Source organism: Pseudonaja textilis, chromosome 10 (assembly GCF_049901715.1).
Source record: "Pseudonaja textilis isolate UNSWEBS1 chromosome 10, rPseTex1.2, whole genome shotgun sequence".
Taxonomy (NCBI): domain Eukaryota; kingdom Metazoa; phylum Chordata; class Lepidosauria; order Squamata; family Elapidae; genus Pseudonaja; species Pseudonaja textilis.
This window is the reverse complement of record NC_141999.1, coordinates 10,431,290-10,459,224: the sequence shown is the minus strand read 5'-3', so window position 1 is coordinate 10,459,224 and position 27,935 is coordinate 10,431,290. Positions and strand designations below refer to the sequence as shown.

At 46.1% G+C, this 27,935-nt stretch overlaps 1 protein-coding gene across 4 annotated transcripts; it reads right to left on the bottom strand.

Annotated features, from left to right (window-relative positions):
- Positions 1 to 1,167: 1,167 nt before the first annotated feature.
- Positions 1,168 to 14,889, bottom strand: FAM110D (family with sequence similarity 110 member D). Of its 4 annotated transcripts, XM_087939663.1 has the most exons (3): positions 14,767 to 14,876; positions 4,809 to 4,884; positions 1,168 to 3,654 (listed from the first exon to the last, which is right to left on the bottom strand). In XM_087939663.1, the coding sequence occupies exon 3, from the start codon at positions 3,363 to 3,365 to the stop codon at positions 2,322 to 2,324; it is 1,044 nt and encodes a 347-aa protein (XP_087795789.1). In that variant the 5' UTR covers positions 3,366 to 3,654; positions 4,809 to 4,884; positions 14,767 to 14,876; the 3' UTR covers positions 1,168 to 2,321. The 4 variants fall into 4 exon arrangements, 3 of the variants coding, with proteins under 3 accessions (XP_087795789.1, XP_026558630.2, XP_087795790.1); XM_026702845.2 differs by lacking the exon at positions 4,809 to 4,884 and having other exon boundaries at positions 14,767 to 14,889; XM_087939664.1 differs by lacking the exons at positions 4,809 to 4,884; positions 14,767 to 14,876 and adding an exon at positions 3,823 to 3,941.
- Positions 14,890 to 27,935: the final 13,046 nt, after the last annotated feature.

The following is a 27,935-nucleotide window of genomic DNA, read 5'->3' as shown; positions in this document are numbered from 1 at the left end:
TACATTATATGGCTGCCCAACTCTAGCAGATGCAACTCATGGCAGTTCTACAAAGGATATTTGGACAACTCCCAGATCATCTCCACACCTTTATACCTGACTTTTGACAGGTGTGCCCTTTGTTTTTATTTTTGGCAGCTCTGTTGTGAAATTAAAAAATAAAAAGCTCTGAAATCAGTTTTTCATGGGAAACTATGGAACCTTGAAGAGCCCCAGGGGCGAATCATTTCTCTACTGGCAGAATTCTTATGTCTTCCCTTCTCCTGGTTATTTGTGAGGAGCCCTGGTGGCGCAATACTTAAAGTGTAGTATTGCAGGCAAACTCTGCCCACAGCCTGGAGTTTGATCCTGATGGGGCTCAAGGTTGACTCAGCCTCCCGGAAAGAGAATCCAGATTGTTGGGAATGATGTGCAAATAATGCTTACATTGTAAACTCCCCAGAGAGCCCTGTAAAGTGCTATGGGGCGGTCTATAAGCCTAAATGCTATTGCTATTTGTACTTCCACTATTCTAATGGGTCCATAAAGGGTAATAATGGTTTTACAGATTTGTATCCCCCACCCAGCTCCCCCAATGAAGGGATAAAAGAGTTGTGATTATATTCCTACTTCTTCATGTTGATATATTTTATTCCCTTCCTTGTTTTCTGGAAGGGAATGGAGAATTTTGTCTCTGTGTATGCTAGAGATTTGTGTTCCTTATTCCCAAAACTGCAAGAAATTCATGGGGTACATTTCAAATTGTGATTAAAGATTAGAAGCAAAGGAGGTATGGAAGGATCCTTAGGGAGTCCTTTTTGATTCTTCCCATCATCAAAGTAGTGAATAGTCTGAACAGAAGGAAACACAGCTGAAGAAAATCCTCAGACCTCACCTAGAAATAATTTCAGTTTTCCAGAAGTACATGCATCCTTTTTCCGACTTTACAGAAGTCAAGGGTTATGTTCTGTGCCTGCCTAGGGCTTCTCCCAGACCAGAAAATAAATTTATTGTATCTATTAATCAAATTTATAAAACCACCCAACTCATACATGGTGACTCCAGGAGACTTACGGCATTAAAAATCCACAATGTAAAACTCATAAAATCATCCAGCCTGACATTAGCTTAACCCCCTCAAGATGCTGTTTTGCAAAAGTTGGTTGGTGTTAAGCAAAGGCAGACAAGTTCATCAACAACGTTTTTTAATTACAAACACTGGGAAGCAGAATCATCTTGCAGCGCAGTGAAGCAAGTCGTACAGGCTTCGACATAAAGGAAGAGCCAAGCACACTGGACTTGAACCAAGCTATCGGGAAAAAGAAAGGTTAGATGATTCAATAGCGAACCATACTCAGACAGTTCTGCCAACAGGAGTGGAAATTCCTTAAGAGCTCAGCACTTTGTTAGGAGTCTAAATGAGCAATGATTAATAACCCAGCCAGCTGATGTACACAGGGGTTGTTTGTTAGCAGGATATATCAGGATATATCTTTGCAACAACCTCATAGAACAAGTGCTAGGTAAACCTAACCTTCCGCTTTAAGAAACTTCATGGGCGAGTAGAGATTTGAACTAATTTTCCCTGTGTTCTCTGCTGCATCACAATGGCTCTCAATCAATGAGGAAAGAGAGGAAAATGTATTCATCTGCTCTGGATGGCAACAAGAAATTTTAGCCCTTAAAGTAGCCTGGAAACTGTGTCCTTATTGCCTCATTGCCTTTAGGAAATATTTTATCTATTTGAGGCCCCTCTGCCTCTGTTAGATTTCAATTCTCAGTATGGTAATTAATCATTATTATCCAAGACTGGGGAAAATTCAGCAAAAGTTCAAGACCAACTGGTTCTTAACAGTGTCCCTTTGAGAAAGACACATCTGGCAATATTCCCTGCTGTTTCCCATGGTGAACCTTGCCATCCCCTCAGAGGTGGGTATTCAGTAGGTTCTGACCAGTTCTGGAGAACCGGTAGCGGACATTTTGAGTAGTTCGGAGAACCGGCAAATACCACCTCTGACTGGCCCCGCCCACACCTATTCTCTGCCTCCCATTGAGTCCCAGCTGATTGGCTGGGTCTTCTTTGGTTGCCCTGCACAGGGGAACAGAGCTGGAATGCAGGTTAGTGGGGTGGGGAGGGAATGGAGATTTTACAGTATCGTTCCCCTGCCCACCAAGCCACGCCCACCAAGCCACGCCCACCAAGCAACACCACGCCTACCAAGCCACACCCACAGAACTGGTAGTAAAAAAAATTTGAATCCCCACCACTGCATCCCCTCCAAAGCAGGACTTCTCCGCACTGGGGATCAAGGGAGAGTCTTGGATCCCAGAACTTGATGAGTTCATACGGTGGATTCTTTGGACCTTGTTTGGGCCTGCTGGCAGCTATAAAGCCATTTAATGACACGGGCGTTTCGCTCAACGACAGAGACCGATGCAGGCAGCTTGTCATTTGGGTCTTCAGCAGACAAGGGCTCCCCATTGTAGGAAAGGCCATCATGTTCTGAACTAGCTGATCCGATGCAGAAGGAACCGGCTTCCCAGCTGCCTGGTTTGAAGCGTTCAATTCCGAGCACCTCTACTAAATTGTGGTCCAAGCCACAGTAGTTAAAGAATCGTTCTTTCTCTGAAAGAGGAAGAGAATAACTCAGAGTCAGCTCTTTCTTGGCTCCTGTTTGGCAATGGCCAGAGGAAGGAAAGGGTTGGTCAACACGGAGCTGAGAGCTGGCCTGGGTTTTTGGACTTGGCTCAGACTCACAACCCATGAATCCATCTAACTTGTCCACTGAATGTGCAGTCCTTGCGTCCTCCTTCTCTGCAGGTACCCAAACCATGGAGTTCTCTTCTTGGGTCTCTTCCAGATGTCCATCTCCTAAGAGACTCCTTGAAGAAGAACAGTTATGAGGTCCATCTCTCAGCGGACCCTGAAACAGCCACTTCATTAGGTTGTACCCTTTGCTGTTCTCCTTGTTGACCAGAGGACAGTCGCGTTTTTGCCGGTAGATGACAAGTGAGTCAGGCCTCAGTAGGCGCCTGCTGCCCCCTCGCCGCGCTATGGGGGACTGAGGAGAAGGGGGCTGCTTCTTGGGTCGGAGGCCATCTTGGTCTGCTGTCAAGCCCTGAGGATATTCACTCCGCTGGTGGAGGGTTAGGGGTCTCCTGCAGCATGGGGAAGACTGGGGAGTGTGGCTGAGCAGAATGGGCTCTTGACGGCTGTTGATCACTTGCCGGGATTTGACATATTTGGCTTTGTCCGCTTCCAGCCTCTCTACGGCACTTGGCGTCCGCCCACCACTGCTCATCTCCAGCTGCTTACGCAAGTAGTCAGGCCCTCGTGTGAGCAGGCCCAGAGGGGAAAGTCCATCTCCTGGAGAAAGAGGCCTCATGCTGTATCCACAGTTTCAGATATCGTGCAATTCCCAAAACCAGGTTGTTTTGGGTAACAGGTTAAAAGAATTAGCAGAATTTTGCCCAACACCACACCTTGGAGAAAAGGTATACGGTTGTCCTACATGAAGCTTTAGCTACTCTTCCATAATCTCTTCTGCAATGCTGGAAACCACTTTACCTGCTTATTTGTTTCCGTTTATTGGAATTCAGTCATGCTTCCAATGAAGAGTGAAATCTTTCTCTGAAGAGAGAACACCGTTGGATGCTCGCCACTCCACGATGGTCCTAGAAACAGAAAAGAAGATTAATGAGATAATGCAGATACAGAATGGTATTTCTTATCACATTAAGATTCTTGAACGATGAGAATTTTCAGGAAATACAGACACAATGAATCAGCAATGATTAATATTTTGATTTATTTTTTTTAATGAAGTTCAAGCGTTGACCTACCATTTGGGAAACTCCAATGTTCCAGCTCAAAATGGATTGGCTGCAACTATGCCAACTTGTAAAAAGTCTTACTCCAAAGTAATTCCCACTTTGTTCTATGATTTTCTGAATGTCCCTACTAAGGATGATCTTCTTTAGCTACAACTTTTGTGATTTAAGTTCCATAATTCCTGACCAGCATGAATAAATGATAAGGGGATTTCAGCTCATCACGAGATAGAATTCTTAATTCAGTCATGAACAGGCTGCCTTAGAAAACAGTATTTTGTTTCATCAGATATTTTTAAGCAAAGACTGGATGACTATATATTAAGTTTTGTAACTGTGAGTTTCCTGTGTCAGCAGGCCTGGGAGAAACTTACTCCAAAAAGTAAGCAGGCCTGGACAAAAACTAAATTTGATTTCATTTAACATCAATCATATCGGATGACATACATTTAGCCAGTTTTGGTGCAATTGTTAATTCTAGACCCATCTTTGGCACAAAATTGGCTGAATGACCTTGTGCCAGGCCTTCTTTCTCAGTCCTAGGAAGAAGGCAAGGGCAAATCACTTCCAAAAATCCTGCCAAGTAAAGTGTAAGGACTTGTTCAGTCACCAGAAGTCACAACTGACTTGAAGATGCAAGAATGAATGAATGAATTTTTCCCTTTCTGCTACATTAAATATAGTCAATTGTTTACAAGAATTGAAGGGCAGATCCACCACTGTATGACTGTCTTCAAGGTTGGCCAGATTAACAGAATCCTCAGGATGATTATAGCTGATTATTAAGATAAGATGTTGCAAAATAACAGTATCTTATAAGCCTGACCATGTTTTCCCGTCTTATACCACAGGGATTAAAGGAGGGGCCAGACTAAGACTCTTCCTATGGTAATAGTTTCCTTGGATCAAAGCATATTTTAGCACTTTCTGCTGTTGGAACAATTTCCGAATCCTTTCTCCAAGGTCATCTCTGTGGCTCCCATCAGTGACTAACTCACCAAGTTATTCCATCCAATTCCTGGCAAATTTCACTTAGTCAGGCCATATCACTTAGATTCAGCCAAAGTCTTGGCCCTGGATAAAGAAAGGAAATATTTAATTGTTATGCTCCAACATTAAAATACCAGGTGCTTTGTTTAAAACACATATTTATTCCAGCATGTTTAAAGATGCTCTACAGGGCTAAAAGATAAACAGATAATCAGAGTTGGAAGGGACCTTGTAGGTCATCTAGTCCAACCCCCTGCCCAAGCAGGAGACCCTACACCATTTCTCACAGATGGGAGTCCGATCTCTTCTTGAAGGTCTCAAGTGATGGCGCTCCCACAACTTCAGAAGGCAACTTCTGTTCCACGGGTTGATTGTTCTCACTGTCAGAAAGTTTCTTCTTATTTCCAGGTTGAATCTCTCCTTGTTCAGTTTCCATCCATTATTCCTTGTCTGGCCTTCGGGTACTTTAGAAAATAGCATGATCCTCTTCCTCTCTGTGGCAGCCCCTCAAATATTGGAAGACTGTTATCCTGTTTCCCCTGGATGCTCCAGATAGATTCATTTCAGAAGAAGAAGCTTGCTGGGTGGGATACCAAATGAGTTCCAGGGTTTCATACGGAGGTTTACAGAGGAAGCCAAGCAGGAAGAAAAAGAGGAACTACCAGCCTTATCTTTATAGGCTCAGCCATTCCCAGAACAAAGCAAACTCCACGAGCAAAAATGAGCACAAAAGCTGTTCTACCTTGCTCCAGGCAACTGGTTGTATGGAAGTAGCCAAGTCTGAGGCAGGAAGATTGAGACAGTGGGAGGTTAAAAAAAGCCAGACTGGGTGTTATGGACTTCCTTTCTGTTTCATGCCATTCGAAGCAAATCTCAGTTCCTAAAAGAGGATTGGTCTGAGGTGGGCCACCACGCCTGCTTCCTCTTCATACGGCAATGCCCAGCAATGCTTTAGAAACGGATGCCTGGCTTTTTAATCTGGGGAAAAAGCGGGCACGGAGAACTTGTCACTTTTTAAATTGTTGGAAGAAATATCCATCTTGTTCAGTTCCAAGCTGGGAGAAATGCACTGGGAATAAAATGAAGACTGGAGGCTGATGGCAAAGAGAGGTTTACCCTTTATTGATGAAGCAGAACCAGCTAGTGGGATCCTACCTGTTCCACTACTGGTTTGGTGATCGACACACCTAGCACGCGCGTGCAGCTTTCCACACACCAGCTGAGCCTGCAGCACCAATCAGCTGAGAGGATAAAGAAGAGAAAAGCACAGGGGTGTTTAGGAGGGCCAATCCTGCCCTGTTCTTTTCTTTCTCCTCTCAGCTGATCCTTGTCTTTTTCCCTCCTCTCAACTGATTGTGGGAGGCTTTTTTTCACTACCGGTTCAGGTGAACCGGGGCGAACCAGTAGCATACCACCACTGAGCAGAACCACCAACCACATATAATTCTGGGCAGCTGACAAAATGGAGTTGAGAGTGGGTGGGTTTTTATACCTTCTTTGGGCTTTGTATTTGAGCTTCCTGTTCCTATGCAAGATCATCATCATCATCATGATGTTTACTGGCTAGGTGGCCTTCCTGTGGCCAATGTGGAATTTTGTTCAGCAGATATATTCTCTGTGTGCCCAGAGGGATAAATATTTGCCTCCACCTAGGATCGAACTCACAGCTCCCTGATTGTGAGGTGAGAGCTCCACCACACCACTTTCTTGTGAAAGAACATGTCCTTTAATATTCCATTGGCTGTTGTCAGATTCCTATGGGGTCATGTAGTGGTCATAGCTGGCTCTATAGGCAAAAGAGGCAATGCAAATCATAGGTGTTTGTCTGAGCTCATTTGGTCAGCCTCCGGCTTATTGTTTATCTGAGCCGCCAGGTGAAGTTTGGACTGCTCTGGGGGTCATGTAACGAAGGGATTTGTGTTCTGAAAAGGTGTTAGGCAATTCCTAATGGCTTTCGTCCTATGTTGGATCTTGGGTGAGGGACTACTTCTAATCCTATCACTTTGCTTTTGTTAGCAGTAAAACTTTGCTGCAAGCAGTTTCAAAATATCCTGTCTTGAATGGATTTCTGCCTGCGGTATTTGCTTTGCTTATGAATAGAGCCATCTAGATAGTTGACTTCTTTCAATTATCTCTTTATCTCTTTAAGTGCTGACTTCTGCTGTGGGCTATTAAGAATAGAATAGAAATTTATTATGGTCTTAGACCAACAATAGACATCACTATTTATAATATATATTAAAAAATACTGACACATTATAATACATTAATAGTGGATAAAAACATCTGTTAAGAAAATACATGTTCTCAAACAGTTAGGGTTACTCCCTGGTTTATATGAGTGGAGAGCCAATAAGTATGTGTGTAAATATCATTTTCCAAAGTTTGTTCTATCTCCAAAAATTGTCACAAATTGACAGCTATAATTCTGTAACCCATTTTTTTTCTAGTAGACATTGCAGCAACGCAGAATTTTGCCACTGCACGCGTAATAGCTGGGTTTGAATCCTGGAGGAGAAAGTCTACATCAAAATTGTCTGCCCTCCCTGGCAATCTCTCTAGTGAGGGGAGAATATACAATGACCTATAAACTCTGTATAACTCACAGCTCAATAAAACATGTGAGATATCTCCAACTTCTCCTTTACCACACATACATACCTGTTCTGCTATTGGTGTTTTCTTATACCTGCCCTGAAGGAGTGCTGATGGGAGAATATTAAATCTGGCTCTGAAGAATGCTATTCTTTGTTTTGGGAAGATCAGATCAGTTAGATATCTTGCTGATTCCCACACTCCCTGTTTAATTCTGTCCCTGCTCTGGAGAGCCAACCTATTTAGTTCTTCTCAGTACTCCATGTCCTTCATTCTATTGATTACTACTTGCTTTGGTTGGTCAAAGCCTAGGGACATTAAGAATACTGGTGAAAGTCCATAAGAGCCCAGCTTGTGGTCCATTGCCTGTTTCCATGGGGAGGGGTAGTTATCAGTCAATACTAGAGAGGTCAGTCCCTCTGGGAAGAAATGCATTTTTAGCCAATGAATGATCATCATCTTCCAGGCTCTTACCTGGGGCTATTGAGAAAAAGTTGGGGGCTGCTTCCTGCCTCTAAAAAATCATGTTTCTCTATTTCTCATTTAGGGATAATTAATACTCTGCCTTTTTAATATTCCACAAAATATTTCATTCTTTGGGGGGGGGAGGTGGGGGCTTCCCACAAGATGTTACTGAATTATAAGCTGCCAACATCTCTCATTCTTGGCAATGCTTGACTGAGGCTGGTGAGAGTTTGAGTTTATGAACATCTGGAGAGACTATTCTGGGAAAGATCTTGGAAAAGGCTGGGAGGGCCCAGAATGGGTGAAAAATGGTAGATTACTGATAGGATCCGATAGGCAGAGTGTGCTAGAATCCAGCATGACCATTGGAGGAATTCTACCATTCGGTTTCAAAGCTGCTTGCAGAAGCGTAGCCAGATAGACAGAACGCAGTGAGTTTCTGAGATCTGAATCGTGAATCCTTTGTGTTTTAACCAATCAGAATGACATGATGGAAATAATCCACCTGGGAAGATCCATTCAGGATGTGCCCACTGAGTTTTGCTGAGCAGAAATGTCTTCCTGTTCACGTTTAGGGTTTTTGTTCTTGATATACCTCTGACTACACCTATATCCGAACCTTGACTAGTGGTAGGAATCTTGTAGTAACATGAATAGAGAATTCCATAGACCAGATTTAGTTTTTGCTTCTTCAACAAATGAGGATGTCTACGCTAGGCTAGTCTTCTCCAATCTGAAGCTTGCATAGGTATCAGAAGTATAGCTCCAAGAGCTACAGGTCCCTCTCGTTGGGAATCCTGTAACCCTAGCTCACCTGGAGCAAGGATCTCCAACCTTGGCAACTTTAAGCCTAGTGGACTTCAACTCCCAGAATTGCCCAGCCACCTGGGGAATTCTGGGAGTTGAAGTCCTCCAGGCTTAAAGTTGCCAAGGTTGGAGACCCCTGATCTGGAGATATCAGGTTGGAGAAGATAATTGCACAATGCTGATGCAATTCAGTAAAATTATTGTGGCCTTTGCCTCTTCGGGTTCTTTCCAGTTCCCCAGCCATTCACCCTTGCTAATTTTAAAGAGTAAATGAATACCAAAACGAATAAGGTTGCAATGAAAAATTGCTAAGACTTTGCTTTCCTCTCCAGTTATTCTCTAGTTAATCATTTGCAGATACAGGAAGACAGTTGATGGAATTGTTACAGTGATGGGCCGTAGGTCCTTAAAAAAAATGCTCCCCTATAAGATTTTCAACAACTTCTTCCCATAACTGCCACGGATCTTCTTGTTAATGGGCCCGCTCTCATGTACAGAAATTTTAAAATGGGAAAGATGGCAAATCAAAAAGTGGCTGATATGTCAGAGAGTGCCACTGAGCTCAATAGGTTCTGTACCCATTTCTGCCCTTCACTGAGATTTGCAGGTAGTTATTTATAAACTAAGGGAGAAGTAAATGGTGTCAAAAAGGCCATCTAATTCCACCGGAGCCAATAGATCTCTAAACTGGAGTCACACCCAATATCTAGCATCTTGTAACCCAGAACCATTTGACTTTGGGAAAATAATAGAATAATAGAGTTGGAAGAGACCTTGGAGGTCTTCAAGTCCAACCCCTGCTTAGGCAGAAAATCCTATACCTAAGGTGGCCAACTTTTTATACAATGAAAAGGAGGACATAAATAAATTGAAGAAAAAAAAACTAGGCCACTTGCGCATGGCACACTCTCTCAAAACAATTGTCCTGTGTGGAGTGCATGCGTCTCATAATCGTGTCTCACCGCACTGTACGGAGCCTTGACGAATCGCCATGTCAGATACAAATATGTCACATCACACACAACGGATCTGCTCGGCATCGATCAAATATGGAGATTTACAGATTAGTCTTCAAATATCAAAAAGGAGGACATGTAGGAGGACACTTTTTGAGAGAGGACAGAACTTACAAAAGGAGGACTGTCCCCCCTAAAGGAGGGAGGTTGGTCACCTTACTATACCAATTCAGACAAATAGTGGTTGTGAAGGCGCTGGCCTAGAAACTAGGAGACTGTGAGCTGTACTCCTGCCTTAAGCACGAAAATTGGCTGGGTGACTTTGGGCCAAGCACTCTCTCTCTCTCAACCTCATCCACCCCACAGGGTTGTTGTTATGGGGAATATAGGGGGAGGGAGACGTATTATGTATGTTCCCCACTTCGAATTACTTCTAAAGTAATAAAAGCAGAATGAAACTCTAATAAAATCCTCCCTATATAATAGCACTAATCACGGTGCCCTTCGGTCTTGATACAGATCGCCGATGCTCTTGTGTTTTTCAGCACAGCAACTGGAGCAGGATGGAGCACCTAACCAGCTGCTTGAGATGCCCAAGTTAAAATTTCAGTAATTGCACAACTGTGTTTCTTCACTTGTTCCTAACCAATCAAGCAGAAGCCACATGCTGAACCCGCTGCCCCCTCCGTCTGGGCTGAAAAACAAGGGAGCCATTTCCTGCATTGTCTGTTCTATATTGACTTTCTTAAGCTCTGTCTCTCCCTTCCCCTTCAGCCTCAGCAGTTGTTGATGGCCCCGTTTTTATATATATAAATGGAGCCCTAAATAAATAAATAAATACTATGAGAGAGAGAGAGAGAGAGAGATGCAGAGAGAAAATTCTAGGCTAGTGTAGGAAGTTAGCACCCACCCCTCTCCTAGAAAAATGAAATATCCTAGGAAATATTAAAAAGGCAGAATATTTCCCCTAAAAGGGAAGTAGAAACACAGAGAGGCAGAAGCTTACCCCACCACCTTTGTTAATGGGCAGGCCATTAAGGCTGGACCACAGTATTCCACATAACAAAGGCCTCTACCCATCTCACCACCTGACCTGGGAAGATTGCATCAGCCAGCACTCAGGTGAAGCCATGTGGTCCAGCTAAGAGCCCCACCCCTGGGAGTCTGACAGCCAATGGGATACATTTCTTGCACAGGAACAGGAAACACTAAGGTGGGGCCCAACAGAGGGTATAAAACTAAGGGTCTCTCAGCGTCTTGCCCCTTTCTTCTTTTCCTTCACCCAACATCTTGAAGCATGTGATCGTCCTTGAGCTCCAAAGCCATGTGGTCCTGTCCACCATTAAACCATCTTTCCAAACAGCCTCCGTGTTTCCAGTGTCTTTTTCCCCACTTGGAACTGAACCCAGAAAACGATATTATCCTTCCAACACTAGAAATAAGTTGACAGTCCCAAAGCTGTAAATCTTTTAGTATCTTTCCATGTTCCCTAAAGATGAAAGATGACTGAAAACATAACTCATATGAGGCTTTTCTCATAAGAAACCTAAAAGGGTTCCCATATTATTATTCTGATCAAAGAGAGTAATATTTTGTCTCACCTGTGATGTTTCTCTGAATGACAACATGGCCAATGGGAACTGATGTTCAATACAATTAGGCAGCAACATCTACCCTGTTATACAGGTGCTCCTTGACTTGCGACCATAATGGAGCCCAAAATTTCTCTTGCTAAGCAGTTAAGTTAACTCTGACCTACTTTACGACCTTTTTGGCCACAGTCATTAAGTGAATCCCAGCAGTCGTTAAGTTAATAACATGGCTGTTTAACTGAATATGGCTTCCCCACTGATTTTGCTTGTGAGAAGGTCACAAAAGGTGACCACGTACACTGCAACGGTCATAAATATGAGTCAATTGTCAAGGGTCTGAATTTTGATCAGGTGACCATTGGGAATGCTGCAATCGTTGTAAGTGTGAAAAACGGTCATAAGTCACTTTTTTCAGTGTTGTTGTAACTTTGAACGGCCACTAAACCAGCGGTCACCAACCTTTTGGACCTCAGAGACCACCAAACTCATAATTTTAAATCCCGCAGACCACTAATATGAATGTTGACTGACGGTGGCTTGCTGATGTTGGTGGGAAAGTCGGTCCCATATTCCAGAGCTGCAGTAGTCACAGGACTGGCACTTTGGTCATCCTGGAGCAGCTGCTTCTTCACGCAGGTGCACTGGCCTGTCATGGACCAGTTTTGTGACTACTGCAGCTCTGGAATATGGGACCGACTTTCCTACCAACATCAGCAAGCCACCCCGGGCTGGATTTCCCTCCCTCGACATCAGGGGTGGGATTCAACCAGTGTTACTACCGGTTTGGTGACTACGTTTTGCTGCGCGCGCATGTAAGAAAACCTTAGGCTGTGCTGCCCGGACAGTTGAAAAGTGTTGTGCGCAGGTGTGCAGCATTTGAAAAGCCTCATTTTTCCTGCTTTTTCAACCACAGCTGTGCCACGCAAAGCAGCTGAGGTTGAAAAAGCAGGAAATAAAGGACAGGTAAGAGCTCGGGCGGGCAGGTGGGCCGGCCAAACAGCAGCAAACACAGAACCAGTTCAGTGTCTGCTGCTCTTCAGAGCTACCGGTTCTTTAGAACTGGGCAGAACCAGTAGCATCCCACCCCAGCCCGCCATTGATCTTGCCTTCCAGTTCCAGCTCGCGTGGCTCTACTCAAGGTAAGGTTTGCGCTCGGCCAAAGGGTGGGGGCCAGCAGGTGGGCGGGCCACGTGCATGGCGCAGCCTTGTGTTCCCGTGCAGCCTGGATTAATTGCTTGGGGGGGGGGACATTTCTCTGCGGACCACCAAAATTTTCTCGTGGACCACCAGCGGTCCCCGGTTGGCAACCACTGCACTAAACGAAAAGTTCTAAGTCGAGGACTACCTGTACCCCTGTAATAATACATTCTATCTATTATGATATATACACCCATATACAAGCACAGACTCATGCATAGATACCTAATTGCAAAATGTTTACATTCGACAATTATAAAAAGAATTGTCACTGTTTACTGTAATGACAGTATACTTTATATTTTGGCTAGGTTTTTGTTGTATTTTGTAATTTGTTTTTTTAAAAAACATTAATCTATTGTTGATGGATTGCATAAATTGTTTCACTTCTGTTTGGCCCTCGAGGACTTTTGCAATATTTTTTTCTTAAGTCCTCAAGACATTCAGCCTTGTTTGAAGGCAGGATGTCTTAGACTCAACATTTGCTATTTCTGCTTGGAAAACAGGCTCACATGAGCGTCTCAGAAGCCTTCCACCCACTCAAAAGAGGTTACGACATGGTTGTACAGGCTTCTGGGAACGCTACTGAGTTCCCAACTCGGCCTGGTCCACAACTAATGCTTGACCTGCACAAATATGAAGGGGTTTGTTTCTGGTGCACCGAAAACATCTGAAGCCATCTACTCTGCAAACCTCTGGAATAACATCATATCTCAAGCGTTATGCACCTAATCAAACATTGTTTGCTGGCAGTTGTGGGGACAAAGCAGAGCCTCTCCTTGGGGATCTAGACATGCCCTGGTGAGGTACTCCTGTCCAAAGAGAGTTTTGAACCTAATCAAAAAGGCAGCTTGGCTCACTTGCTCAATCTTTCTTGGAGCTTGGCTCACCAACAGCTAAGAGGAACACCATAAAAATACCCCCTCCTCCCAAATTAAAACCATCACTGAATTCTTATGTTATTTAGCAGTGTATCAAGAATCCACGGTGACCACAATTTCTCACGAGACCTGGTCATCGTGCTATCACGTAAGATGTGGAAGGGCTTCAAAAGAGGCCCATGTCATGACTCCCCTCCCCAAGAAGCCAGCTTTCCCTAAGACCCGTGGATCTGAGGAAGAGGATTTACAAAAACAGGTTACAGAACAAATTTCTACTGAACTTTTGCCTCTTGAATTCACAACTATAAATAAGCCTGTCTGGTGCTAGCAGTCTCCTTCCACCCTGGGCCACACCCTCCAAATTTGGAGGTTTAAGTACAGACCTCACCAAATGGGATACATATGCCCAGAAGCCAAACACCACACCAGCCACAAGAGACTCCTCCACAGGCGTATTTTGAGTTGCCACTTGCTCGCCAGAGGAAACGTATCACCATGGTCTCAAGAGTTGGCTCTCCGACAAGAATCTTGTGTGGTTTGGGGTGGGGGGGCTTTATCTACCCCAAACCATTGCCTTTTGGATGTGTGGATTAGCATTTGATCCCCAGGCGTGCTTCCCCTTCAGTGGACTACAGCATCCATCACACTTCACTGTCTTTAAGGATGATGGATAATATAATCCAGGGCAGCTGTAAGACCTGCAAGATTGTGGACAGTTATGCTATGGATTTGATGGATCTGTTATTAGGATAGCAGTCCTCTCAAGTCCACTTTGAAAAAAGCTTATCTTAAGGTTGACAAGATTAGGATCCAGTCTGCCTAAATTTCTGTCAGCCCAAACTAGGTGAATGAATACATAACATTGTACAAAAATAGCAGATAAAATGGGGGGAAATGTAAATATTCTCCCTGCCAGTCATGTCCGACTCTACCCGTGACCTTTTGCTTCTGGGATTAAAACAACTGCTTGGGGTTTACACCAGATTCTGAAACAGATGGATTAAGTTCACAAAACACACCAAGATATAAAGCTGCCAGCCACATTTTCACCTACCATGCCTTGTAAGCGTGGATGGATATATAACCAATAAAGAGGTGTTTTTTTTCTCCCCACCACAATTAAGCACTAAAACACACACACAGAGCCTGAACCTGAATGGACAGTTGATCCCTTTGAATCTAACTGGATAGTTTATCCCAGGGTTTCTCCACTTTGGCAACTTTCTAGACACGTGGACCTCAACTCCCAGAATTCCCCCTCCTGCACAGCTGGCTGGGAATTCTGGGAGTTGAAGTCCACACATCTTAAAGCTCCCAAGGTTGGCTGGTCTACCGTGATTCAAATGAAGTGGAAGAGCATTCGTAGTCAGTAAGATCATTAGCAAAGCCAAGGAAGGCCAATTCCTGAACAGCTGGTTCTCTAATCTGGCAGTCACCCAATATGCTGGTAAAAAGGTCTGTTTATGGACTCACCTTCTATTCCCTTTTAAAAGCATGACAGCATCTTCAATAACATCAGAGCACCAGAAGATTCTTCGGGCAAGTAAGGGAAGTGAACGGCGGCGTGCGGCCAGCCGGCAGCTGGTCTGTGTGCTGTATATACAGGCTGTCAAGACAGGAAAACGCTAATCCACACCCTCTTCGGTCTTAACCCCTTCTGAACCACATTGTTGCTTCAGTCTGCTTTTGACCCCTCTTTGCCCAGTGCTTTTCACATTGTTTTGCCAAAGAATTCACCTTGTGCTCTCTGGAACAGAGGAACACAGACCTTAAAATGAGTTTCTTTATAAGGAAACATGTGGGTGGGTGTTGATTTTGTATTTTGCTGCACTTATAATGTAGACACAAGTTTTGATAATTTGGTTAAATACTGGGGGAGCGAAGTGGCCATGCCATCAGCTCGGTACAGCCAAGAATTTATTTAATGATCTCAGTCTCCCAGTGTGCAAAATGGGAATAATAAGAGCAGCCTGCCTTGGCTCTTCAATTCTGTTGGAAGTTAAAACCTACCCGTCTCCTAGGAAAATGAAATATTTTAGGATATACTAAAAAGGCAGAATATTTCCCCCTAAAAAGAGTAGACACTCTGAAGCAGAAACTCACCTTTGCTAATGGGCCATTACTCTGGCCTAGGCCAGTCTATTTTACATAACAAAGATCTACTCCAGGTAAAGCTATAATAGGAATTGCCCACAGCCCTTTCATTACATCATCACCCAGCAAGGCTCAACCAAGCCTGGGACTCAGGACAGCCTACAGAGTTGCCCCTGCATGGCCCAATGGGAGTCTGACAATCAATCAGAATACAAGCTCAAATTCAAATCCCAACAGAGGGTATAAAACCCAGGCATTTTCAGCATCTAACCCCTTCCTTCTTTCTTCATCCAGGGCATGTGATCCTGTCCACCATTAAACCATCTTTCCAAGCACACCATGTTTCCAGTGTCTTTCTTCCCCACTTGGAACTGAACCCAGAAAGGTATTTCTTCCAACAATTCTGAAGACAGCTGTATGCATATTGGTTAGTGACATATTCTGAAGATACCAAAATCATTCATTTTGCAGGCTAATTCCAGATGGTGGCCACAGAAATGGAGACAAAATGGGATCTTGGACAGCTACAAATTTGCAAGAAAAGAAAAAGCTTGCCTTTGTCCTTAAGGGTAATAAAAGAAAATATTAATGGCAGCTATGGAACGTAGTTTACCAGTTAAAAAAAATAAGGAAACCCTTGGAGAATGGAATGGCATATCCCGCAAGAGTTGTTTTTCTAGCTGCTATTGTTAGGTTACTGATTGTAATACACCTGTCTGCCACTCTTGTTAAATTCTAACTTCAGGAGCGATCAGGAGCTCATCAGGATCCTTGCAGAAGTCAGATCCTCATTATTTTGAAAATGAAATACACAACACCAAGTCTCAACTTGAAAGCTCCAAATCACATCATTCATGGCACCATATTCTTAACCTTGATTAGCGTTTCTCAACTGTAGCAATGTAAGATTGTGGACTTCAACTCCCATCATGCCCCAGGGAGCATGTTGGCTGGGGTATTATGGGAATTGAAATCCATACATCTTAAAGTTGCCAAGTTTGAGAAGCCATCTTGTAAATCAAGGAAGCCAGTAGGATTTATTCTCAAGGAAAGGTGGCTGTAGTTGATTAAAGGCACTTCCACTCACCCCAACTCAAGAGATACGTCAATTCATGCTGGTTCTGATTGTGATTAAACCCCCTCTCCAAGGACTCTACAGTCAACCAATGATGGAGCGCGTAAAATGAATCTGATCCAGCACCCCATTGCTGACCATATGGTTATCTTGAGTGAGTTATCCAATGGAATCACTATGGAGCAGGCTCAGTGGTGGGATTCAAAAATTTTTACTATCAGTTCTGTAGACATGGCCTGGTGGGAGTGGCAGGAGAAGGTTACTGCAAAATCCCCATTCCCTCCCCACCCCACTAACCTGCTTTCCAGCTCCGTTTTCCTGTGCAGGGCAACCAAATAAGACCCAGCCAATCAGTTGGGACTCACAAGGGAGGCAGAGAATAGATGGGGACAGGGCCAGTGTCAGAGTCAGAGGCGGTATTTGCCGGTTCTCCTAACTACTCAAAATTTCCGCTACTGGTTCTCCAGAACTGGTCAGAACCTGCTGAATACCACCTCTGGGCAGGCTGACAAATTGCCATGATGTAGCTAGCCAAAGACTTTGGAGAACCTTATCTACTTACTTACTTATTTACCTTACCTTATTTGTTTACTTACTATTTATTTTATTTTATTTATTTTATTTTATTTATTTTATTTTATTTATTTATTTCCTGCCTTGTTTTGTTATAAATAACTCAAGGCGGTGAACCTTTGTCATACTCTTCTCTTCCTATTTTCCCCACAATAACCCTGTGAGATTATTTGGATTGATGGGTGGCTTGTATTTGCCTACTTATTATGTTTTACGTGGCTTTAATCTGGTTTCAATTTCAATAGGGGTTTTGCAGTTTTTGTTGACATCTGTATTTTGTTGGTTAGGGGGTTTGGCATGATTGTTTTAATTCTGTGTTGTCCATCCATGAGGCACGGGTGGCTATACAAATCAAACCAGATCAATGAACAAAAAATACAGATAATGAAAGAAGCATGGAAAAGGAACTCGGTCTGATTCCACCCTAATTCCCTGGGATGTAAGAAGCAAGGAAGGGACAACACCGTCAGGATTTCAAGATGCTATATCTCAATAAGGAAGAGTCCCAGTCGTTCTCCTGGAGTTTGTTTCCTAACTAGCTCCACTTCAAAAGAGTGACACATGGTACCACCATCCCCACTCCTGACAAAGATGCTCATATTCAGAAGACAACTCAGGCAGTACCCAACGTACAACCACAATTGGGACCAGAATCTGCATTGCTAAGCAAAGTGGTTTTTAAGCAAGTCACGCCTGTTGTTAGCAACTTTTTTGGCCATAGCTGTTAAGTGAATCATATGGTTGTTAAGCAAATCCAGCTTCCCCCATTGACTCTGCTTGTCAGAAGTCAGCTGGAAAAGTCGCAAACGGTGGTCACATGATTCCCCCAGATTCCGCAGTCATCATATATATATATATACACGGTTTCCAATGGCCCAAATTTTGATCACAATTCGATGAAGATGCTGCCATCTTTCTAAGCTGGAGGAACTTTTTAACAGTGTAAGTCACTTATTACAGTGCCTTTATAACTCTGAACAGTCCAAAAACAAATGGTTGTAAGTCACACACACTACCCCAAAACAGCCCAATGTGTTGATGGAGATTATGGAGGATGAATGTGGGAAGACATACATCTTCCATGAGAAAACAACACAATCCAGACTCCAGGAAATCACATCCTCTCATGCTGAAAACTGGCAGTTTTTGAAGGGTTTTTGTTTTTTGTACTTTGTCCAGAATTGAACTAGAATCAGGTTACAGCCCAATCTTGACCACTGTGGACTTGGTGTTATGGGTCACTGTTTTTTAACAAGAAAGCCAATAACTCCATCTCAGGCAACCGATTTTAAGAGTCATGGAGGAGGAGCAGCTTTGTTAATTATTACATTTGTTATTCTCCTTCTTTTGACGCCAGGAAAGGAGAAAGGCACTGCCTAGGTCAGGGGTCCTCAAACTTGGCAACTTTAAGACTTGTGGGCTTGAACTCCCAGAATTCTCCAGCCAGCTATGGATTCTGGGAGTTGAAGTCCACAAGTCTTAAAGTGGCCAAGTTTGGAGACCTCTGGTCTAGGTAGCATTTTTTTTCTTTCCTGTCTCAAAGGCCAAAATAATACGGTTAGATATGGGCATGATGTCGCTTAGATGTAGGTGGGGGTACAGAATTTCAGTTCTCAAAACTGGTCCTGGGGAAAAAATATATATATATTTGGGCAAAGTTTCAATAACAAAATAGGCTTAATGCTGAAGGATTCAACAACTGGAAATTTGGAAAAGGAAAAAAAAAATAGACCATTGGTTCTATTTTAAGATGTTTTTAAAAACACAAACATGGGGGGAGGGGAACCTAAAACATAAAGAAAAAGGAACAATACAAAGAACAACAACAAAAAAGGCTTACAAGCTAACAATATGTATCACCACTCATTGTTGACTCCTGACCACTGCGTGGACTAGTCCTTATGGGGTTTTTCTTGGCAAGATTGCTTGAAGTGGTTTGCCATTGCCTTCATCCAAGGGCTGAAAGAGTGACTGGCCCAAGGATACTAGCTTTGTGCTAGCTTTGTGTCTAATGCAGCCAGAATTCATGATTTCGTCTAACCTGGTGCCTTAACCAGTACACCAAATTGGAGAACGATAAACTACTCCACATTTTAAAAATTCTATTTCTGAAGCTCTTCTGTAATAACAGGGTCGTGGAAATGAATGGATCACTGCAGACTATCTAGTCTGACCTCTGCTCAGTTTAGAACAAGGGCCTTCAAACTTGGCACGTTTCAGACTTGTGGACTTCAACTCCCAAAATTCCTGAGCTAACATGCTTGGAGGAGGAATTCTGGGAGTTGAAGTCCACAAGTCTTAAAGCTGTCAAGTTTGAAGACCCCTGGTTTAGAAAATGCAATCAACAGAAGGCTATCTAGTTTGATTGGAAGATTTCCCATGTCCACGAAAGTCATGAATTAACCTGATGTCTTTGACTTCTAAGGAGATCAGCCCAATCATATGAAGCCACTTCCATGCCCTCCAAAGTAATTTTTGATATCAAGGCCTAACTTACCTTAAAAGGTGTGGAATAATATTGGTCAATTCTATCCACTGGCCAATATGAAAGCTCAGTGAATAACATTCAGACAACATCCTGCCCTTGTTATAGTTTTCATTCATGTTGTGTGTGTCTGCCTGATGATTTCCACCCCCACCCCAACCAAATAATAAGCAACTGCAATGAGGGGATGATCCTTCCTTGCATTTAAAGAAGGCGGCTGAATTTCTATCAGGTAGGGGTAAAAGAAGCCAATGTTCCCACCAGCAGGAGAACAGAGAGTTCACAACCTCTGCAAAATTGCAATGTTTCAAGCTGAAAAACCAAACTGGCTGCTACTTTACAATACGCTGCAGCTAAGCAAGATCTTAAACTGATTTTGCTAGCAGACAGTAGTGAGGTAAGATTAGACATGCTTGAGCTGATTCAGAACTGACACAAAGATTTCATGAGGAAGTGTCCTTGATTGCAACAAAACCAAGAGCTTCTTGTGACATCTTAAAAACAATCATGTATAATGGGATGGCATAACACACAACCTTCTCCAAACTGGCCATGTCTTAGAGAAGTCTGCATTTACATCTATCCTACCAGGAGAAAGAACAGGAATCCAATGCAAGTGGAGAAAGCACCAGATTAGAGAAAGTCTTTATGGATCGGCATCCATTCCAGTTGATCTTTTATGGAATAACAGAGGTGGAAGGTGTTCTGTATAGAAATCTACATACTCGAAATCCGGCAACCCGGATTGGCTAAAACGCACTGCCACCGGATTGGCTGAGTGCGCGGCACTGATTGGTCGCTCGGGATCGCCCGCGATTGGCTGAGCCGATCGCGGGCGATTCAAACGACCCGATTGGCGCAGCACTCAGCAGAAAGGTCTTTTAACGCGCTTCTTCCCCACTTTCCCCACTTGTGTTTTACCCGAATAAAGAGCTGAACCAAGTCACTGCCTCGCGTCCTTTGTGCGTATGAGATATACGACACTGGCGGCGAAGGTGGGATTCTAGCAAATCCCACACCGCACGTGGCCCACGGAACCGCAACCGGCAACATGGCCAGCGGCAACGTGCCACCCGCTCCTTTCAACGCCGCTACTGAAGAATGGGAATCTTACATCGACCGATTCCTCATGTTCTTGGAGAGCAACAATCTCAAGGACGCGAACGGACAGAGAAAGCGGGCCGTTTTTCTCACGCACTCGGCCCTGCGGTTTTCAAAATGGCAAAAGCCCTTGCCAAGCCGCTCGATGTGAAGGTCATGGACTGGGCGACCTCGAACCCCTGCTGAGGAGCCACTACGCACCCGCTGTGCCCACCCTCATTCGTCGGCACGAATTCTACCGCCGCGACCAGAAGCAAGGTGAGAGCGTCAGCAAGTTTGTGGCAGAGCTCAGGGACCTCGGAGGGCTATGCGGGTTTACCCGATCTAGGCGAAGCCCTGAGGGACCGCGTCGTCCTCGGCCTCCGGGTTCCGTCCTGCAAAGCCGGATCATGGCAAAGGCGACATCTCCCTCGCGGATGCCCTCGCAGACGCCACGGCAGCAGAAGCGACCCGGAGATCCGCAGCCCAACTGAAGCAAACCAGCACCGCAGAACGGACCACCGCAGCCGCGACCAGCGACAACTACCGAACAGCCACCTCCACGCACCACGGCGACCTCGAGTCCTCCTCAGGCTCGGAAGACGCGAGGAAGATGTCCATCGCATGCAGACGGGCGCGACCGGCGCGACCCACGGAACCGAAGATCAAAGTTCCAGTGTGCCGGCTGCGGGGTGAGCATCCAAGGTCAGAATGCCGTTTTTAGACGCGATCTGCCGCCATTGCGACAAACGGGGACACATCGCAAGGTCTGCCGCCTAAAGAGGAACCACAGCCCCGCCACCGAGACACAACCCCCGAAGACGCGACACCACCAGGCGCAACAACACTCCACCAAGAAACCGCGATCGGGACAGCGAGAGCCGCTGGAGCCGGGAAGCGAGGAACCGCCGTTTACACAAAGGCCGCCAGCGTGAGGAAACCCACCAAATGGTCATCGTCGGCCATTCCTCCAACTGGGACAGCCGGAAGGTCCACGTGGAGGTCGAGATCGAGGACCGCCCCTGCAAAATGGAAGTCGACTCCGGGTCGTACCTGTCCATGGTCGCATGGCGGAAATTAAGCGACTAGTACCTTCCATGAAGCGGCACGAGCTGGAGAGCCAAACACTCGTCCTCAAAGATTACCAGGGAATCGCATCCCGTGGTGGGGACCGGGCACTTCAAGGTCACTTTTAAAGGGCGCACCGAAATACTTCCGCTAACAGTCGTCGAGCGAGACCGCCCCAGCCTATTGGGACTACAATGGTTTGCGCCGCTGGGACTAGAAGTGACCGGCACCAACCACATCACCGAAGCAGACTGGGAGGAACAGCTCGTGCGCGACTTCCAGGAGGTCTTCGACGGGAACCTAGGCAAGTACCGGGGCCCCCAATATCGTTCAGCCTAGACCCCACCATTGCACCCATCCGCCTCAAACCCAGGCGAGTACCTTTCGCCCTCCGACCCAAAATCGATGAGCAATTAAACAAGCTCATCGAACAGGAATCCTCGAGGCCACAGATCATGCCCGATGGGAGACCCCATAGTCACCCGATAAAGCCAGACGGGTCGGTGAGAATCTGTGGGGACTACAAGGCCACCCTAAACCCGCGCTACAACAAAGCGCCTACCCCGTCCCAGTAGTACAACACCTCTTGCACTCACTGGGAGGAGGCAGGTCTTCGCCAAACTCGACCTGGCACAAGCCTATCAGCAACTGCCGGTAGACGAGGAAACCGCCGAAGCGCAGACAATAGTCACACACCGGGGGCCTTCCGCTGCAAGAGGCTGCAATTGAGTCAGCGTAGCCCGGGGTATTTCAAAGCCTGATGGAAAGACTCCTCCGGGGCATAAAAGGGTGGTGCCGTACTTTGACGATGTATTGGTAGCAGGGCTGATCGGAAACAATTAGAGGGCCGCCACGGGAAGTACTGAGGAGATTCCAAAGCGCGGGCTCAAGGTTAAGAGAGAGAAGTGCCAACTGCACACAACAAGGGTCGAGTTCCTGGGGTATTTACTAGATCAGCATGGAATCCACCCCACCGAGGGCAAAATAAAAGCCATTAAAGAAGCCCCGAAGCCCCGAAACAAAACGGAATTACAAGCGTTCCTGGGGTTAATAAATTTCTACAATGTTTTCCTGCCCCAAAAGCGACCGCGGCGGAGCCATTGCATAGGCTGCTCGACAAGACAGCCACCTGGACGTGGGGAGGCGAGAAGAGGACGCCTTCAACAGAACCAAGGACCTTCTCACATCAGGCGCTGTCCTCATCCAGTACAGCGAGACACTCCCCATCACGGTAACGTGCGACGCATCCCCTTTCGGAGTAGGAGCCATCCTCAGCCACACCTCGCAGACGGAAAAGAAGCGCCCATCGCTTTTCTCGAGGACCCTCTCAAAACCGAACGAAACTACAGCCAATTGGATAAGGAGGCTTTAGCCATCGTCGCGGCCGTAAAAGAAATTCCACGAATACCTTTACGGCAGGACCTTCACCATAATCACGGACCATAAACCACTGCTGGGAATACTGGCAGGAGACCGGGCCACACCAATCATCCTCTCCCCAAGGATGACAAGGTGGTCCGAATTTCTTGCCGCCTACAATTACCGACTAATCCACCGCCCGGCAAAACAATTCCGCACGCAGACGCCCTCAGCCGCACACCGTTGCCAACCCTGGACGACGACCCAGCACCAACCACGTCTACCCTGAGCATCGAGACCTTACCCAACCTACCCCTGACCGCGTCAGACATTGCCCTAGCAACCAATAAAGACAGACGTCTGGCGCAGGTCCTGAGATGGGTGGGGAAAGGCTGGCCAGAAAAAGAGGAAGACAGCGAGTTCAAAGCTTACCGGGCCGACAAACAGAACTGTCAACACAAAAGGGTTGTTTATTGTGGGGGACAGGGTCGTAATCCAGGAAAAATTACAAAAAAAAAGTCCTAAGCATGCTACACGAAGGGCACCCGGCATCGTTAGGACAAAAGCCCTGGCCAGAAGCCACGTCTGGTGGCCAGGGATGGACAAAGAGATCGAAGCCTGGGTAGCCTCCTGCAAGCAGTGCCAGGAATCAAGACCAAAACCCCCGCCGCCCGAGCCGAGAGTGGGAAACCCCCAGGGGTCCATGGTCCCGAATCCACGTAGATTTCGCGGGACCAACCAAAGGACACACCTTCCTGATAACCGTAGACGCTTACTCAAACTGGCTGGAGGTAAGCAACATGAAGACGACCACCACAGACTCCGTCATCAGAGAACTCAGCAAACTCTTCGCAACCCACGGCCTCCCAGATGTCATCGTATCGGACAACGGCCCCCAGTTCACCGCACTACCGTTCGAGAAATTCCTAGCAGAGCGAGGAATCCGACACGCATTAACAGCGCCGGCACACCCGGCGGCGAACGGTAGGGCGGAGAAAATGGTCCAATTCACAAAAAGACCATCCAAAAGATCGAAACCGGCGACATACAGGACAAGATAAATCGAATGCTCCTAATTCAACACATAACCCGAGTACCACAACAAACAAGAGCCCAGCGGAGCTATTAATGGGAAGAAAACTGCGATCCCGCTCGACCGCCTGCACCCCACATACAACCCGGAAAGACCCCCTGATTCTACCAGCAAACACAGAACATTCTCACCGGGAGACAAGGTTTACGCAAAAAACCTCACCGGAGACCCCCTCTGGGTACCGGCAACGATCACCCAAGCAACAGGGCCACTCTCGTCCGCCTCCAAACAGCTGACGGACGGCGTGGAAGCGCCACATCGACCAACTGAGATCAAGAACCACCGCGGGAAACACAACCGACACGCAGATACCAGGTACAGAAGGGAACCGGCAGGACACCAACCAAGAGGGGAGGGAAGACCCCAAAGAACAAACCCACCCGAAAAGGAACCAGCAGTACTCACCACCTGAAGAACCGGAGAGCGACCCACTCGAAGCCTCGCCTGGAAGGAGCAGCCGAGCCAGCTCAACCGACCCCGGAAGCCCGAGCGGGAGCAGCCAAGCCAGCTCAACCAGCCCGGAAAAGCCGGCGGGAGCAGCGGAGCCAGCAGCTCGACCGACCGGGAAGACCAGGAGGAGCCGCGGCGGAGGCCTGACTCACCCTTCCAGGCGGTTCCATCAACGAGGCGGAGAGCGACAGGAGTCCCACCCGAACCGGCCAACAACCAGATGACAACTGACCAACGCAAGTCAAGTAGGAAAATACGGAGCCCGCCTACTTACGGGACTACGTCACGTAGGACCAAACCAAGAGGGGAGGGGTGTTCTGTATAGAAATCTACATACTCGAAATCCGGCAACCCGGATTGGCTAAAACGCACTGCCACCGGATTGGCTGAGTGCGCGGCACTGATTGGTCGCTCGGGATCGCCCGCGATTGGCTGAGCCGATCGCGGGCGATTCAAACGACCCGATTGGCGCAGCACTCAGCAGAAGGTCTTTTAAGCCGCGCTTCTTCCCCACTTTCCCCACTTGTGTTTTACCCGAATAAAGAGCTGAACCAAGTCACTGCCTCGCGTCCTTTGTGCGTATGAGATATACGACAGAAGGGACCTTGGAGGTCATCTAGTCCACCACCACCCCACCCCACCCGCGCTTGAGCAGGAGAGTCTATACCATTTCAGACAAATGGCTGTCCAGTCTCATGCATACACTTAGAGGTAATCTTTGGTTTGGCAGGAACAGAGTTAAAAGCTGGGACATCCTTATTCTCGCTGCCAATACAGCCAAGAGGAAGTTTGGGTCACACTCTTTCCTGAGGAGATTTAAATTGCAGGAAGCCACAGGAGAAACTGAGGGGTTATTTTTGTGGCTAATCTTCTCCTGCACAGAATGTTGTTTCTTTTTTTAGAGAAATGGAAAGGATGCTTTTCCTTGCTTTCCCACCCATATGCAACAACACAGATCCCACAGGGGGAGCAGAGACCAACCCCTTGGAAAATAACAGACTTGGGGGATCATAAGAGTCAGGCTGAGAACAGTGAGAAATATTTAGACAACAACACACAGTCGCAAAACAGAGACTTTCCTCTGCCTTGATTGATGGGATTGTCATGCAAGCTTTATAAATATGACATTTATTGATCAAATTTGGAGACTGCCATCTCCCTCAGAGAATAGTTCAGCAATTAAAATGTTAGATGAGGACAGGGGGAACCTGGGTTCATGTCCATTAGGAAATGAAGAAGCTCATTCGGGTCCATCCGTCTTTCAACCAACCTATCTCACCAGGTAGCTTCATTACTGGAAGCTTTCGAGAAGAGACTGGACTGCCATCTGTCAGAAATGGTGTAGGGTCTCCTGCTTGGGTGGGGGGTTGGACTAGATCAGGGGTCACTAACCTTTTGGACCTCAGGGACCACCAAACTCATAATTTTAAATCCCGTGGACCAGAGACCCTGGGAAAATCCCCCCAAAAGTCTGCAGGAAAATTCCCCACCCCGTTTTCCTATGGATCGATCATTCTTTATTTGGGATTGCAGGATACCACCTCCAGCTCTGTTCTCAAGGGGAGAGAGGGGGGGGGGATATCCTGCAATCCCAAATAAAGAATGATCGATCGGTAGGTAAATGGGGTGAGGGATTTTCCTGTAGACTTTACTGGGGATTTTCCCAGGGTCTCTGGAATTTTCCCAGGGTCTCTGTCTGCAGATTCTTTATTGGGGATCCCAGGATACCGTTTCCAGCTCCTTTCTCTGGGAGAGAGAGAGAGAGAGAGAGAGAGAGAGAGAGAGACTGACTGACTGACTGATTTTTGGCTTCATGCAAGGAAAGCAGCAGAAGCAGCAGAAGTTTTTCTTTCTCTCCCCCAAACTCTGCCAGAATGGCATAGCCTCTTGGAGCAGGACGACTTGCAGGGTCCCAAAGACTCATTTCTGGCAGAGTTTGGGAGAGAGAAAGAAAGACTTCTGCTGCTTTCCTTGCATGCAGTCATAAGCAGAAGAAGAAAGAAGCGGAAAGAAGCAGCCCTGTGGTCAGGCCAGGCACATGGGGTGATTGGGCAAGTTCCCCCCTCTGCCATTTCCCCCCTCCCCTCACTACCTTGTGTTGTTTGCAATGCAAGCGACGCAATCCTTGTGTTTCCACGGGCCATGTGGGCAGTGCAGCCTTGTGTTCCTACACAGCCTGGATTAATTGCTTTGGGGGTGTGTGCTTTGGGTGTGGCATTTCTCTGTAGACCACCAAAATTTACTCACAGACCACCAGCGGTCCCCAGCCCACTGGTTGGCGGCCACTGGACTAGATGACCTACAAGATCCCTTCCAACTCTGTTAATCTATCTATCTATCTATCTATCTATCTATCTATCTATCTATCTATCTATCTATCTATCTATCTATCTATCTATCTATCTATCTATCTATCTGCTGTTGCCTAATGTTGCAGGGATAAAAATTGAGGGTGTAATCTCCATCTAGGTACCTCTGAGATCTTCTTCACTTATATTTTCCTTCGAGGTGGCTGCTCTCCAGAGCGAAAGCTGTAAAATCATAATTCAGGAAGAAAACCACTGAAAGGGAAATGAGTTTTTCCACAGCAACAAACAAAAATAAGTCTAGAAGTGAGGGCGCAGGGCTGAAGTGGCCAGCCAGAGAAGTGTAAACAAGAATTTTAAATAGCTTGTTTCGGAGAACTCTTTTGAATGTGAATCATCTCAGGTCCCAGTCATTTTTCCATGTTATTTTAGGAAGAGCAGAGATTAACAAAGGCAGAACAGAACAACAATTTGCAGTACTGCACATGCCATCGAAAGGGGGTTAAGGAATGGGTTGAAGTATAAGTCCAAATCTCTAGAGCAAAGTTTCTCAACCTTGGCCACTTTAAGACATGTGGACTTCAACTCCCAGAATTCCTCCGCCAGTCATACCGAGTGAGGAATTCTGGGAGTTGAAGTTCACACATCTTCAAGTGGTCAAGGTTGGGAAACTACGCTCTAGAGCAGCAGCCCCGCAACATTTTGGGCATCAGGGACTGGTTCCATGGAGAGAGATTTTTCCACAGACTTGAGGGGGTATGGTTTCATGTGTTGCCTGCATGCTGTGAATGGGGCTTCACTTGTTTGCTTGTTTCCTGGTTTCTGGTATACTGTGGACCAATGTTGGTCCATGGACTGGGGATTTGCCAAGTTTGCAGAGCAGGGGTGTCCAAATTTGGCAACTTTAAGACTTGGTCCCTTCTAAATCCTTTCAGGGAACAGTTTAAGCAAGTCTTCAGCAGTGGTGGGATTCAATTTTTTTTTACTATTGGATCTGTGGGTGTGGCTTGGTGAGCGTGGCAAGGGAAGGATATACTGCAAAATCCCCATTCCCTCCCC

Bases quoted from the DNA above. Each gene is read 5' to 3' on its own strand.
- FAM110D (XM_026702845.2), bottom strand. From the start codon at position 3,365: ATGAGGCCTCTTTCTCCAGGAGATGGACTTTCCCCTCTGGGCCTGCTC.